At 35.7% G+C, this 17,316-nt stretch overlaps 1 protein-coding gene across 1 annotated transcript; it reads left to right on the top strand.

The window, feature by feature from the left end:
* Positions 1-4,534: 4,534 nt before the first annotated feature.
* Positions 4,535-15,160, top strand: LOC123556308 (uncharacterized). Its single transcript, XM_045346912.2, has 10 exons — positions 4,535-4,705; positions 6,851-7,084; positions 8,793-9,023; positions 9,375-9,474; positions 10,026-10,234; positions 11,022-11,129; positions 11,944-12,153; positions 12,679-12,786; positions 13,431-13,548; positions 13,762-15,160. Exons 1-10 carry the CDS (start codon positions 4,664-4,666, stop codon positions 13,863-13,865), a joined length of 1,464 nt encoding a protein of 487 aa, XP_045202847.2. The 5' UTR covers positions 4,535-4,663; the 3' UTR covers positions 13,866-15,160.
* Positions 15,161-17,316: the final 2,156 nt, after the last annotated feature.

Genomic DNA, 17,316 nt, shown 5'->3' with positions numbered 1-17,316 from the left:
CTTAAATACACATACAGTGTAAAGCCAGATAATGAATTTGAAGACGATTCTTACCTTTTGCATGTCTGTTTATTGTTTTGATCACTCGCAAGAGGAAGAGGGGGAATACAGTCGTTTATAGGGTGTGATTGAGAATCTGAAATGAAAGCACTGACAGGATCTTTACTTAGAGAATAAATGGATGTCATGCAGAGCAAAAACAGAGACCCCCGTATAAAATCTAGATCCAAAACAAAATGAAATCTCGTACATTTTCATTGATTCCTTAACTCGAAATTTGTATGAATGTTTTCAGCCGTAACTGTTTATCATGTAACAATACCGTAGGACGATTACAAACTGTGATAGACATTAAAAATAAACAAACAAAAAAAACCCCCTATTTCTTCTTGTTTTATGTTTAACGTCACACTGATACAATTAATGGTCATATTGTGACTTTCCAGCTTTTCATAGTTGACGAAGACCTTAGTTGATAATTCGAGCTTTATGTCTGGCACAGGTGGGCACCTGGATAGAACAACAGACCTTCCGCTTTGTTTTATATCCAGAAGTATTTTCCTTTCATTTTTGTTTTTGCATAGGGGATGTACATCATTATGTAAGGAAAAGGTTTTTTCCCCACATAATTCAAAAGCTGCCAGATATGCACTTAGATAACGAAAATGTTTCTTAGGCAGAATTACAATAAAATATACAACATGTACACGGAATGTGCTGATGCCGCAAATACATACATGTATGCATTTCTTTTCCGTTTCAGTACATACACTTTACATTCAGTGTATTTAACATTTGGTTTAAACAATATTTATTGACATAATTGCAATTGCAATGCCTTTGTTTAAAATGGGGCTGCCATATTTTCCGTTATGAACATAAGTACATTAATTTCTTGTTAAATCTTATTTGCCTTAAACCAATACCTCTCCTAGTCAGATTCTGTATAGAGATTCCCTGTCTACAATGACCTTTTCGAAATTCTCCGAAAATTGGTCACTGTAGACAGTCTTTACTTTCTTTAACATTTGTCAAAGGTTTGAATATTGCTGAATATACTAGAATGTTTTATTGAATCAATTGTTCTTTATTAATCCCCCCCCCCCTTTATAGTTCTAACTATAACAGTTCATATGCAATATTAAAAGTAGTGCTTTTCTAACCATGTGAGTATGCATAACATGTATTAGAAAAGCTGTTTCATCTGTTTTTAGATAGAGATTTAATGCATTATGGACCTTTACAATATTACAAATATCAACAGAGAGGATTGAGTAGGAAGCTATAAGCTTTTTAGGAACTCTCTCTCTATATATTTAACATTTATGTAACTAAAGCCACAGAAAGTCCGTAGGCCATGATTTGCTGGAACATTGTTGTTTTTAAATACCATGGACTTAGCGCAAATACATCTTTGGCAAGCACTAGGAGGGATCTATAGTAACAAGCAGTGCTCCTGTCGTACTGAAACACGAAACGACCAACGTAAAGTGTTTAGGTAGCAGGATACATTTAGATTTGAAAATTTTGGGAACGGACAGTCTTACTTGTTGCGAGTCGCAATATTGCACTTCTCTTATGAGCAAAATCAGGGTGGCCATTTTATAAATTGCGTGCATGTTTCGTGCTTTTAATCAATCAACAAGCACGGAACCCTTCCGTGATTTGAATTTTTCCGCGAAAAGGTGTCTCATTATTCATACAATGCTACCAGCAGTTAGTTTTACAACTGACATGTGTCGGCTGTATAAATTTTCTAAGGAATCAACAATCATTATCTCTCACCTTAATTTACAGACATCCAAAATCACGAAGTTCTAATTATAATAAATATTGACGGGGGCCAAAATTCGAAGTGTACCCTGCTACCTTAATGTTAAATGGGACACAATGAATACATATGCGTATGGTAAGAGCATATATAAATGATGAGCTAAAATACGCTAGTGCTGAGGAAATACACATATTTCTCTCTCCCGATAGAACATGATATAGCTTTAAGGTTGAACATGCTAGACGTTCAAATCGTGATGGTTTTAACAGCTACAGATTCCTAACTCTAAAGTGGAAGAATTCGATAATAAGCATTTAGCATTAAAATTTGGCATTAGAATTTGACATTTACCATAAAGAAATAGACCCTCATGATCTTATTATTTAGCATTTACCATTTGTCATTTAGCGTACACGCGTACAGGCGCAGTCCCTTCAGCTCAGTCTTCTATACCTGTAACCAGCAGGTCGATATACCTGTAACTTAATACATTTCTTCTAAGGTGGCAGGGGAGCGGTTTCGTAGTTTGGCCCCGGTCGATTTTCTGTATAAACAGGACAGGGTAGAAATAAAGGCATATCTATCTTACTGGTTATTTATCATTATTAATTCTTTAATATATCTGGGGAATGAGGAACGGTTAATGATTCTACATGTCGGGTGTTTTAAAATTCCTAGCTCCGTACTTCCGCTTGAGGCTAAAACATAAACATCAGAACAAAAAGTCGGCCAGACGCTCGGCTGTCATCCATCCACATTTTTTCAAGTGAAAATTAGGGAAATAAAGTGGTGGTTGGGAGACACATTCCACACCACCTGGGTATGCATCTATGTTCGCACTATACATATATGCTACGAAATTGGATTTAAAAATACAAAATGGATGAATGGCAGAGTTCAAAGTGAGGCCCGGTTAGGCTAATTTTGGTCTATAAAATTTGGGAGATTTGGCCAATTTTCACTACATCTGGCATGGAAAGCGACAGGTGCATAGGACCGGAGAGTCGTCTTTATGTAGTCTATAGTATCTGCAATAGTCCATAGTAGTTTCAAAGAAAAATAAGCAAAAACGAGATTTCTATGGATATTTCAACACTGGTACCCACACGTCAATGTGGAATTCGCAAATCTGCACTCCCCTGCCACCTTAAGGAAAATAGGCAAATTTTCAAACCACTCAAATATTGACTTTTTGCATGTATTTAAACCCATTACGGAATGAACTGTAACCTATAGTGGTTTTTATTCATTTCTGAGTATTAAATTCGGCCTAGCGAGTCCCAAAATGGCAGTAGATGGCCATATAATAATGAAGCTAAGGATCCCCAGCCAGTAGGAATCGTATCATAAAACGGCCAAAAGAAGAAATTAGTGCCTAGATAATGACTATTCATGCCATTTTGTTTAAAAGCAACACCTGTGTCTATATCTAGCAATGCCATTAAGCTATATAATGGCTGGGGTGGCCCCAAATGATGGATGGCTGGCCTTTAAGGGGTGTCCCGATAGGATAAGTACGGTAATCTGCATTTGTATACCAAAACTATGTTAAAAGTACATGGTTTTAACATTTGAAAGGCTTTGAAATGTAAATATCGTGTGAAATTAACTTTAAAGGCAGTAAATAGTTTTTCGGGGTTACTTTGATTCAGAATGCAAATTTTGGCTGATTTTTGCGTGGAGGGGTGGGCACTTTTGTTGGCTTATTCACCGGCTATCTTGCAAGGTACGGCAACACTTTTTGTTCAGTTGATATCACTATAAGTGTCTTAGGATTCAGGACAGGTTACATTTTATTTTATTCAAACATCTTAAAAACTTAAGGTGGCAGGGGAGCGGTTTCGTAGTTTGGCCCCGGTCGATTTTCTGTATAAACAGGACAGGGTAGAAATAAAGGCATATCTATCTTACTGGTTATTTATCATTATTAATTCTTTAATATATCTGGGGAATGAGGAACGGTTAATGATTCTACATGTCGGGTGTTTTAAAATTCCTAGCTCCGTACTTCCGCTTGAGGCTAAAACATAAACATCAGAACAAAAAGTCGGCCAGACGCTCGGCTGTCATCCATCCACATTTTTTCAAGTGAAAATTAGGGAAATAAAGTGGTGGTTGGGAGACACATTCCACACCACCTGGGTATGCATCTATGTTCGCACTATACATATATGCTACGAAATTGGATTTAAAAATACAAAATGGATGAATGGCAGAGTTCAAAGTGAGGCCCGGTTAGGCTAATTTTGGTCTATAAAATTTGGGAGATTTGGCCAATTTTCACTACATCTGGCATGGAAAGCGACAGGTGCATAGGACCGGAGAGTCGTCTTTATGTATTCTATAGTATCTGCAATAGTCCGTAGTAGTTTCAAAGAAAAATAAGCAAAAACGAGATTTCTATGGATATTTCAACACTGGTACCCACACGTCAATGTGGAATTCGCAAATCTGCATTCCCCTGCCACCTAAGGGTAGGACAGTTTTGCATTTTAATACAATGACCAAGCGTTATGTTAGCCGAAGTCGGTGTCGCACTGTATCATATATAAGATCACGAACATAAATTGAGAATCTTTTTAAACCCCTTTGTTATAACACGTAAATATCAAAAGAAGTTCAAAATGCATTTGGAATTTCCATTTCATAATTGAACCTATACAAGGTATTTCATTCATTATTCTCTTAACTTTTCTTATAAACTTCCTGGTTTAATAAATGCGTAGTGGTCACAAGGTTTGACGACAGTAGAGGTTTACATGTAATATATACCCTTTATCTTGAACACTTCACAGTAAACATACAAGATATGACGGGAAGATCGCGAGTTGTTATTCATAATCACAAATAAATAACATTTTTAATGTGAATGTTTTGGACAATTTCAAAATGAGAATCGAAATAGTGAAAGGAGCTGTCGCCGAGATGAAGGTATGTTACATACACTAAATTCTAACAAATAGCATTTATTATCTTGTTAAACTACACTAATTGATTTTTCATTGAATAAAACTAATATGAAATGGAAATATTACATAGATGAAGTTAAATTCTTAACAGCAGTATAATTCCCTTCCTTCGAACCATTTATTACTAGTTACACTTTTTCCGCATTTATATGAAAATTGTTATTTCCATTAGGAGTTTCGTTTGTATTCAAGTAAAACATTCTGCTAACAGGACACACGTGGCATAATGAGTGACGTTTTTTGTGTATGAGGTTTTAACCGAATTCTAAAAGTGACAGAATCGTTACATTTTATGACGTGTTTTTCCAAAGGCAAATATGTTTCATTGAATGATATGTACTTTAAGCTATATCTAACACAAAGACATTCGTAAAACTTGGCTGCCTTATAAAATGTATTGAAATTTCACCAGAACCAGTCATTAAGTTATAGCTTTTCTCATTTTGAGGACCTCATTGTGATCTCATGTTGTAACAATTGACAGAACAAGTAAACATAATGGAATTGCTATCGGATGAATTACATTTTAGCAAAAGAAAAATGAAAGCAATCCAACAAAAACGAGAGAAAAAAAAACAGAAGAAAAGTTGGCTCTGAACAAGTCTTTGAAGTTACTCTTTAAACCTTTCGGTTAGCATTGTGTTGCCGAACATTTTGCAAATGGTCACATTATTCAGCCATTTGAAAATGTCTTTGGGGTAACAAGACATTTTGTACTTGACAAGGGCAAGTTTTTGAAGTAAATATTTCTAATTCAAATTTTAACAATACCTCCTACGAAAATCTGACATGTCTTAGGAACCCGGTAAACAGTAATAAGAGTAAATGATCAGTTTTCTTAAGTTTCGAATAAATCCATTAGCCGATCAAAATCTGATTAATCTTCATTAAATGAGCCGCGCCATGAGAAATACAATATAGTGCGTTTGCGACCAGAATTGATCCAGACCAGCCTGCGCATCCGCGTAGTCTGGTCAGGATCCATGTTGTTCGCTTCCAAAGCATATTGCAGTTAGAGAAACCGTTAGCGAACAGCATGGATCCTGACCAGACTGCGCGGATGCGGATGCTGGTCTGGATCCATGCTGATCGCAAAGCCACTATGTTGATTTTCTCATGGCGCGGCTCACATGATGTTAATGTTTTCAGTCTGCTTGAATTAAAAGTCTGAAAATTCATAAAGTCAAAGGAAGTCATGTAGACGTGGAACATTCCGAAATTGTTGAATAGAAATATTTAAAACAATAATATAATGGTCTTACATGCCTGCATGTGTAGGAAAGAATTTTCCCTACCCGAGAGATAGTGGAATGAAAAACCGAACGAATATATATGGGGTAATTTAGACTGATGCAGAGATTTCATATTATGTTGTCGTTGTTTATGAATAAGACATCTGTGAAATAAAACTTTCTATTTTACACGCTTTAATCAACTTCTGAAATTTCTGTGAATTCGGGTCCATTTTCTAATATATATCCCATAAAAAGGGTAACATTTGGTATCTATCTCCGATGGATTATTACAAGAGTTGAGAAAAAAGATAAACTACTCGGCCACTTATTTATTTTAACCAACTTGTTATATTATTTCAATACGAATAGACACACGTATTATATCCTCGATATATCTTGTATATTGTATATCTTATAACGAAAGAACATAATGTAGTTTTGTATTACCTGTCATTACATTGTGTATGTGGTAAATCAAGCAATGCTTATCTGTTAGAAATCATTATGACTTATTCTTAAGCGTTTCCTTCTGACAAAATTTGAACTTTGCTGAAATATGTTTCTCGAAAATCCTTTAAAAAGATTCATGACAACTATTCTGCTATCGGAAGGATCAGAGTCGATGAAAATATAATAGTTACTTGTATGTCAAAACAATGAATCAAAAATATCTGTTACAAAACTTGCACAAATCTCATCATTTTTTTGCACACTCGAGTATCATTTTCATCCATCAGAGGTATGGCATAGCCACCAAGACCGGATAACCACGACGAAAAACCTTTGCCCGTTTTACTGCGGTGCTTTGCTGTTCATTATATATGAACCTAATATTGGAAATAAAAGTAAAAATACATTTTTTTATAATACAGGCAGACGTTATTGTCAACAGCTGCAATCAGGCATTAATGTTAACACATGGTGGTTTAACAAAGTCATTTGCCAGAGCAGCAGGCCCTGGTCTACAGACGGAATGTTCAAAGACATACCCGAATGGAATTTGTTTCGGAGATATAGCAGTAACAGGAGGTCACAGGTTGAATTGCAAGGCTGTCTACCACGTGGCTTTGCCACCCTGGGATTCAGAGTTCGTTGACGCTATGGAGGTACAGATTTGATTTCTTTGCACTGTCTTCTTCATTGAAAATATCTAAATGTATATACACACTTAATTTGAGAAAACATTGTAAAAGCTTAACTGGCGCTGTTAAGAATTCGCGTTTCATAACCCAACACGACACGCTCTTTAATCCCGGGTTGAACATAACTCGACATTCGCACAAAATACAATTTAGAGATCTCAGCAAATGTTTTCATACGGTGGTGTACGGCGTATGGTCCACAGTTAAAAAAGGAGAGTAGCCCTTAAGGAGAAAACAAAAGATAGAACTAAGCAAACTAGAATGTAGAGATTGGATCCGAGATTATGGAGCCTTAAGTCTTCAACATAATTATACGTCTTCAAAATCTGTTTCGTTGCAACATACATGGGGTACTTCCGCATGTAAATACACTAAAGTCGCAATCATTTCTCTTGTTATAAATGTTTGTACGTGTAATATTATTATGCCAGGGTATTCAGATTGTTGCTTTAATATAACTGCATCTTCCAAGAGTAAAAGTGTCGACCACTGTAGAAAACAACAGATTATTCATATTTAAAATATTCTCAATACGTGGATTAGTGTTATAGGCTGATCGCTACTAAATCAAATGTAAGCCTCCGCAGGCCTATCACAAATAGTCCAAATGTAAAACGTGCTAATCTTAATTTCCTTTCATCGTGCCTTTTCTCAGCAGCATCATGTTTTCTTTTATTCTACGCGTTTCAGTAAGTTGGAGGCCTGTGTGTAGCATTCTATAGAAATCTGCATGTTCCTGTCGCATGTTAGGTAGAAATGGCGGCGGAAGAATTTTATGTCTCAAAAAGCGACATTGAAAAACGCGAACAAGAGTTGAATTTATGGAACTGTAGTTTTCTTATATAAAAATTAACACCCTTTTTGTTTTTGTTTTTAGTGCTTTATGGGAATTTAAGTCTTTGAAAATCTGATATGCTAGAAAAATGTCGAAAAACGCTTATAAAGTAAGTGGATTTTCTATGAAATAAAGAAACAGCCGGATTTAGTGGTGTTCCGCCTTAAAAATAGTGATGGTTGCACAATTCCAATGGAAAAAACATTTGTCTGTCGAAAAGCATATACTCAAAACGGAAATAAATAATATTCACTAATAAGGAGAGGGCTTTACAAACTTATTCTTCCGTAAACCAGCTGAATGACTTCCTCGCTGGAAATATTTCTACACCGCAAGTGAAATCTCTGACCACACAGTGGTACGGGGCCAGCGACCTTAAACTTTCGACCACAAAAGCCGCTAGACAAAATGATATTGATGTAAGATACTGGACTGAATGTGAAACAAGATTAATATGATAGTTCACGATTGGGAAGTTTATCTTGCTGATCATCCATGCGAACTTCGGAAATTGTTACGATTAGTTACCAAATGAAAGGACTTAAAGTTTACACCATAACTGAACTTTTATCGGTCTCTATATTTCTCAGTGTTTTCTTTCTCACGGCGGTTCATATTCCCAAAACACCACACAATAAACCAACAACAACAGAAGAAAGGCATCAATAACCAACAGAAAAAGAAAGAAAAAAAAGTAAAAAAGAAAAAAATGCATATGCAAAGAACATACGTTTTTTAATGACGTTAAATATATTCTAACTTTTCCGTTCATTTGATACTTTCAGGATTCTATTCAGCCTCTACATTCATAACTGCTAATACGTTTCTCTTCCACAGATCCTGTGTCTCACTGTATGTGCTTGTCTAAATCGCGCGCATGGGGATGGCATGACTTCTATAGCTTTTCCCGCCCTAGGTTGTGGTTTCCTGGGCTATCCATACGATCGGGTTGCACGTGCAATGCACGACTGTTTTGCTTCATTTGAGAAAGAAACGACGTCTACCAAATTAGAGCGTACGTTTGTCGTAATCTGGCCCAAAGGGGCTGAATGGAAACACATTAAACAGGTAAAAATGTTATAGATTTAACATTAGGTTTCTGAATTATTTGAAGTCAGACATCAAAATAATACTCAAGGATTAAATAGATTTTGAAATTCATATTAGATGACAGTGTGAATACATCTGATCACAGTCATGTTAAAGATGCAGTCACTGTATTCACAATCATTTAAAATTATTGACAGTCATGACTGATAAATAATTAATACAAACTTATTGTTTCGTTTGTAAAGACTTTAGTAATATATGTTATGCTTTCCTTAAATGCATTACATGTAGTATGTTTTGCGATATGGAATTTTATTAATTTACATGCCGACAGCACATATGATAATTTGTATACATTTACTTTTGAAGGCGTTTGAGCAAGAATTAAGTACAGACCGTAAAACAGTTCTTCCAGAAAGTAACCAGGACTTGAAACAATCATTGGTGCAAAGGAAAGGTGCAATACAAGGTAATGGGTACTAATGTATGATTTATAGTATATGCATTCTAGGGTGACAGACATGTATATTTTTAATAAAACATGCTAAAGGTGATGTTACAACCGACTTGTAGCGACAAAAATAGACTTATATTTGATCAAGTACAAATATAAATAATATATATATATTAGAACCAACAGAAATTGGTTGTAGGTCACACTGATCATCGTTAATTATTCTGCGGGACATATAACTTTCTTCGTGCTTAAATTTATGAAAAGAAGCTACTATCATAAAGTATTTTTCTTGTAAAAACAAGAATACATTTTTGAAAAATGCTGTCTCGGACAAGGCGAATTTTGAACCTCCAGTTTTACAACTTACAGTAGGAGAGTAACTGTAAACACTATTTTATGAAATATCAAACTTCGGCTTAAACTTTAATAATACACCTCAGTCTATGTATCTCTGAATTTCTAAGTCAAAAATCATAGTTTTGAATATGTGACCCTAATAATAATATTTTCACTGCTTCCAGCAACCTTTGCTGAAGTTGTTTAAATAAATAAATTCCATTCAGATTTCTTATCTACCTGTGTCCGGGAAACAAACAGAAATTCATGCAAAAAGGTTTTGGGTTGTGGTCATATATGTGTGGGCTATAGGAACGAACCAGCTTGCCCTCCGTGTATACAGCCAGAATGTGCCAGCAGCGACCAACACCAGACGTCACAGGATGATTGCATTATCTGCTACACCGATCATCTTGCTGCAGCGCCGGTTGTCATGGTAAATAATCTTGTCTCATTTCCTTAGGATTATCTCATATTTACAAAGCTTTTCATGAATCAATAAAAAACACAATGAAACAGGACTGTTCTAGTTACCTGAAGAATGGATTTTCGATAAATTTGCGATTTTCCATGGATGCGTAGATTTTTTTTTATAGGAGATAACTTCAGAATTTTTATTCCACCGGTAGCCTGCATAAGATGAAATTGTTGAGAAGTTAGCAATAATGCATGGCATTTGCACGCCAATTGATGAATATAATTGAGCTGCACCATGAGAAAACCAACATAGTGCATTTGCGCCCAGCATGAATCCAGACCAGTTTGCTCATCCGCGCAGTCTGGTCAGGATTCATGCTGTTCGCTTTCAAAGCCTATTGCAATTAGAGAAACCGTTAGCGAATAGCATGGACCCTGACCAGACTGCGATGATGCACAGGCTGGGCTGGATCCATGTTGGTCGCAATTGCAATATGTTGGTTTTCTCATGGTGCGGCTCATATAGTTTTTTTCTGTAATAATCGGCGACGTCAATTCGTTTAGTCAAAATTAATTTAAGTGCGAAGTACGCAGGATGACTGCAGCCAGTACTCGTTCTTAAGGACTTTTTAGACCACGGTCAAATTTTGTTCTCGTAGAAATTTGAACCCTACGACATCTGGATTCATATTCGGAAGCTCTGCTCCCGCAAATGATCACGTATAAAGGAAATTAAATCTGCTAGAGAGTCGCTTTCATAATCATTGGCCATTACGCATGTCTGACGTGAGCGTAATCTTTTTCAGCTCAAATGTGGACATTTATTTCACCTACATTGTGTGAAGAGAATATTACAGAATAGATGGGTTGGTTCGAAAATTAATTTTAACTTTACTAAGTGTCCCATATGTAAGGTATGTATGTCTATTTAACGATAATAATTCGATCATAAATTTGTATCATCGCTTTATCTAGAAAATTAATCATTCTCACCGGCAACTGATTGTCTTTACCTTTTTAGAATTAAAAATAATCAGCCGATTTAAAATACATGTATACCTAAACGAAGATGCCTTAAAGAATGTTAAGAACTGTTATAAAACAACAAATACATGTATATGTAAAGAATACAAACATACTAGGGCAATATTAAGTTACAATCTTGTTGTATTTAAGGTTCAGGTGTATACTATCAAAACACAGAAATATTTGATAAACGAACAACATCTTTACCAACAATCTACCCGACCATTACATGTTCTATCATACTGTCACGTACAATGGATACTTAAGCTATTTTGAAAAGTTTCTTCCTTTAAAAGTTAATGTCATTTGTAACCAATTGCTGAAAACTACAATCCACCTAGTTATATGAAACTTCAGCACTTGGACATTATTGCAAAAAGCATCAAAATGTAACAGTTCTTTAAAAATGGCGAGTTTTTAAAGGCGTTGAACTGTCCAAAAGTGTGGTCCCTTTATCCAGTTCTTTTCTAGAATTTAATGCATATATCAGTTAACCGACAATTGTTTTGTAGAGTTATATACATCGTTTTTGTATGTTGTTAAATGTTTATGTGAAACAACCCTTCCTTTCTAAGATTTGGCGTTGTTTGATTTTTTTCTCAGAATGTAAAGCTAAGTGTTAAGATCAATATCCATGTGCATATTTATATTATATTTCCAATCTTCCTACATACTCGACACCATTCTACTGAATTATGTTAGGAATCCATCGAGCACAGAGAGCTACAAGCTTTGCTGCTTCCATTAAAAGCTCTTCAAGACGACGTGAAGCACAAAGCTATATTGAGATTACGTTACGACGGCCTGGAGAGATGTAAAGAAATTACAGATCGGGGTAGCAAATATTTCCAAAAGCCTGGAGACTTTGCTATGGACAGATACAAATATTTTCTCTGTTTTAAGTGCAAAAAGGTAAGAATTATCATTATTGTGATTTTTAAAGACCGAGTAACTTGTCTATATAGTATGTCATATTTGAAGCTTCAAATGTGCGCATGGAGACAACATAAATGACTCTTTTGCAAAATCTTGACCATACAAAATGTTCAATTTTCTTAAGTTTATTTAACCAACTAAACAAATTAAATTTTAGATTTATATTATTCGATATTATTCATACAGGCCAAATTTTTGACCAACTGAAAAATGTCGGCAATATTACAAAGTCAATGTAATGGCTAAAGTACATACTCGACCATGCTTCCACGTGGATCCATTAAGGAAGAGGGACAAAGCGCTGACTGTGATATGTTCCTCATGCTAGCATTGTTCTCGGTTTAAGTGTCTGGTGTAACGACTGGCAATTCTTTCTTATGTTTTGTATAGCTACTGTAGTCATGTATGCAATCTTTTAATCTTATCGACTGTAAATAGATAAGTAAAGTTTTATATTGTAAATTGAAAAAGAATTGGTAACTGTTTTTACACCGATTGAAGGCTTATTTTGGTGGTACTACCCGAACTGAATGTGGAGCGGAGGATGATCAGTTTCAACCAGAAAACTTGATTTGTCCAGACTGTCGTGGCTATAGAAGACTGAGGCAGGTAGGTTTTTGATACTTGCCAGTCTTGATTTGTCTAGACTGTTGCAACAGCAGAAAGCTGAGATATGTATGTTTTCATCCTTTCCAATTATAATCTATTCTAATGTTTTGAATTTATGTTCAATATATGCGTCTCTACTTGGGGCCTACGCGGCCAAGTGGTAAAGGTCGCTGACTCAAATCACTTGCCCCTCACCGATGTGGGTTCGAGCCTTGCCTAGGGCGTTCAATTCTTCACGTGAGAAAGTCTTACGGAAGGTCGGTGGTTCTAGCCAGTGCGCGCCCGCGATGAAATAATGCACGGAATGGCATCTTGAGTCTTCCTCCACCATGAAAATCTAGAAAGTGGCCATATGACCTATAATTGTAGACGTGTTGTAGGTTTAACCAAATAAAAATATATCTTTTCTCGAGAAATTCATGTATTTGAAGCTGAGTGAGCTGGAGCTTCATTTAGTAACATACTCTGAAATGACTTCCAATTATTCAGTCAAAGCTTATATATTTCAATTCAGCCTGGTCTTCATGTACTTGGTTTATTAATTTCAATTTATGTCATATATTAGCATGTTGTCTCATTGAATTTTATATTTCAAGAAAAAGGCTTATGATTTTACACAGCCTTCCTGTCAATTTATTTTCCAGTTACCAGATGCAGCCGTTGCGAAGGCGGTACATTCAAAGGAAAATGTTCAAGCACAGAAAGTTATCCAAGAAACAACCAAGGCCTGTCCTCACTGTGGAGCGCATACAGAGAAAAATGGTATGATCCGCTGGTACAAAGTATCTGATATCGTGATAAAACAAATTCAGCTTCTTTTAAATTTTAATGAAGGAACGAAAAAAGTTTTACAAAACATTACTATTTTGAATAAGCATGAAACACAGGTTCACTTCAACAATTATGATGTTACTCGTACATATGTCATGAATTATACGAAAACAGTGTATGCTAACTTTGACATTTCTTATATAGGTGGATGCATGCACATGACCTGCATAAAATGTAAGATGGACTGGTGCTGGCTTTGTGAGAAACACTGGGAACTTAAATGTCAGAGAACACATTGGTTTGGATAGTTGATAGTATGAGAATAACGAATATAAGAATGATGTATGCAGCTACGTGAAAAAGTGTGCCACCAAAGTTTACCATTATTTTATATCAATTGGTTGTTAATATCTTGCCATCTGTTTACGTCTTAGCCCTGTATTTACACAAACTTTGCAATTTCGCAAATCTGATCTAAACAGAATAGAAAAGAACAATCGTATTTCATATATGTAACACCTTATTAGGGGACACTGTATCAGTACTAAAAGCAATTTCAATGTGTTGAAAATATCCTGTATATAAACAAACAGTTGCGTACTGAATTGCCATCTTGTCGTTTGGAATTTCAATATTTTCAGCCCGTGGGAAAATTGTTATTTCCGTATAACATCTGTGAACGCTTGAACTGTATTCTGTGTATAAGTAAACTAAACTACTAAACTGATGATGCTTCTTCCCCATATATTTGACACGAAATGAACAAATTACCAACGTAGGAAAAATGATTGTTCAAAATTAATGGTACAACTTACACATTTTTCAGTGTATCAAGGATAATGAGTTTATGTATATATAACATTAGTGAACAGTTTTTTTTATCAATGATGTAAAATACCCGTATTCTTTTCCTCTAAGCGAGATACTGACAATTTTCAAGGATCGGTCAAGAATAGCTTCAGATGTTTTAGCCAAAGTGTCACAATGTCATGCACATTCACCACGTGTTCAATCTCTGCAGTGGTAGCTGTGTACTCCCCATATTGCACTACACAATGTTTCTTCGTCATGTCAAGGACAAAGTGTCGCAAACGCTTCCTTGTCAGTTAATACCGTCTATATGAGTGCATAATATTTGTTGTCACACACGCAAATATAGACTTTTGTGGTGGAAAAGGAACGCAAGGAGTCTCTACTGACATTATTTCAGGAACGCACAATAATCTTGAGAGATGCACCTTGCTCCTGCTCATTTGCTTGATACTAGTGTTTCGACAACTGATGAAACTTGCCTCTGAGAGGTTTAATATTCCACAGAGAAGCCTCCTTGGTTATGTATCGTGCCTGGCGTGAAGCATCTGTACACAGGACTATTATACAAATGTTTGTAATTTTTGGTAGGAGGAGCGGTTCCTGGTTTCGTTCTCAGACAGTTTTACCACCGGACAACTGCGTCATCGTTATCAAATCTTTAGAAGATCCTTATAGAAGGTATTCCAAAAGAAACTGACTGCATTAAATGAAAGCCCATGTAACAATACTCCAAACAAACCGTTTAGGAAAATAGTTTGTCGATGGAATGGATATAACAGCAAAAATAGCATTTTTGTTGTTCATGTTTTCTAGAATAATGGCAATTATATCATATATTTTCTAGGTGGATGTCGTCGCCGGCCAGGAAACCATTGGCTCCTATTTGCTCTATTTAACTATTCCATGATCCGCCCTTGCAAATATTGATGCGGCTTATGTCATCCCCGTCACCAAAATCCCATTCATGTATCCCATTAGCAAAATACAGAAACTACAACATGAATTGAAATTTATAAAAGAAAATGTCAAATACATGCTCCACGGGAGTTCTGTTTGAAAACAACGGGAAAACCCCGAATGTTTCAAATGCCGTTTTCGATACCTTTTCTCCCGTTTTCTTGTTGACAAGCAAATAGGAAATGTAAGGTTGTAAACAAATTATATCCTCCCTTCGCCAACTAAGATATGTTAGAAATAAAATGAACTCGGGAGCTACGCTGTTTCTTAAACTTGCATTTGATGCAGATTATGAAATTCCACGATTATGTAAAACTAGAAATTGTATTAAAATGAAAATAAAGTAAAATGCTTTTAAATACATTTATTTTAACGGGGTTAATAACAAAAGTCATAAACATATTCAAAGGTATATTTCTTATGTAAAAGGTTTTTTTTTACTTTACTTGTTTTAAGAGTTATTAACAGAATGTAAGAAAACTGAAAACATCCACTTTCTCATTGAACTCAGCTAGTATTTGGTGTATTATTTTTCATAAGGTGTAAAACCTACTGATTGTCTTAATAATATACTATTCATCAGAAAAGAAGTAACTGACATTGTCACACTGGTTAGGCAAATAGACAACCCTCGCGTTGTTAGTCAGACCGAGATTATTTGACCGCCAAAGCTCGAGAAAACATGGCGAATTTTGACAACAATGTTCAGGTAAGGCTTATTTTCTTCCTTCTATTTCCTTCTATTTTCAATTAGATGCACATTCCACTCAAATGACTAGTCTTACGGGATATCCAACTATCTGTCCATACGCCGAAATATTCTATATAGCTAGAAAACGAACAGTTTCTTAGTAAACCGCAACAAAGTTTGTTGTGTGATGTTCAGATGACGAACAGACATGTAAAATTGGACATATTTTATCATCGCATTATCAATATCGACGTAATCCAGCCATCCTCTGGTACCTAAACACTCTGTATACAAGAGTGCTGTTGTTAGCGAAATAATCTTTTACGGAGGTATTTCTAATGCCGTTGGATTGCACTTTTTAAAATACAACGTTAGGGGATACCGATCGCAATACACCGTTGATGTTCGAGAACCACTTTTGTAAATTAATTTTTACCTAAAACAAACTCCAAATACTTATCCTTTTACACCGAAGTCTGAATTCTTTATTCTTGTACTGTATCTCTGTAGGTAGAACTTCAGTTTTCACATCAACCTGACTAGTGTTGTTGTTATTACTTCGGTCCTTTAGCTGCAGTGTTTCTATATACATGTATTTACCGGTACCAGAGAGCATAGAAGATGTTGCATATTTCATTGTCTCTCACAAAGAGGCCCAGTCAGACAAAGTCTTTCTTTATTTTACTTGATTTGCAAATGATCTTCTTTTAGATTTTATTAATACTGTTATAGAAGCGGCGGAAAAATGTGCAGCACGATTAAAGACTCGAACCTGCGACCCTCTGCTTGCAAATCAGATGCTCTACTAACTGAGCTAATCGGACAGTCGATATCATAGACTAATTATATACATTATATACACACTGCTACATTCCTCTCTCCTTTTTTTTCATAGACAAACTCAGATTCTTTTGACTAACCCAGCCATTGCTTCACCCTAGCTCTAGGATTCCAAGGCTAGTCACCACACTCACGGCACCAATGTAATAGGAGCGGGAAAATGTGCAGCCCAATACAGTACTCAAACCTGCGACGTTCTTCTTGCAAGTCAGATGCTCTACCAACTGAGCTAATCGGACAATCGATATCATAGACTAATTATATAGGCCTACATTATATACACACTGCTACAATACTTTACTAATAAACTAAAATGTTTCGACATTAATACTAGCTCGTGTGATGACTATTTATTTATCTTTGTTCAGTCTCGTGTTCTCGTGTCATCTTGACACCGTTGTCTTTCTAATTATAAGAAATAATACTTCCGGTATAGTAGCACAATAGTGCGGCTGTTA

This window comes from Mercenaria mercenaria, chromosome 5, assembly GCF_021730395.1.
Source record: "Mercenaria mercenaria strain notata chromosome 5, MADL_Memer_1, whole genome shotgun sequence".
Classification (NCBI taxonomy): Eukaryota; Metazoa; Mollusca; class Bivalvia; order Venerida; family Veneridae; genus Mercenaria; species Mercenaria mercenaria.
This window is presented reverse-complemented; position numbering and strand designations above follow the sequence as displayed.

Bases quoted from the DNA above. Each gene is read 5' to 3' on its own strand.
- LOC123556308 (XM_045346912.2), top strand. From the start codon at position 4,664: ATGAGAATCGAAATAGTGAAAGGAGCTGTCGCCGAGATGAAG. The intron at 10,235-11,021 runs GTAAATAATCTT...AATCTTTTTCAG, and splicing joins CTGCAGCGCCGGTTGTCATG to CTCAAATGTGGACATTTATT. The intron at 12,787-13,430 runs GTAGGTTTTTGA...TTTATTTTCCAG, and splicing joins GCTATAGAAGACTGAGGCAG to TTACCAGATGCAGCCGTTGC.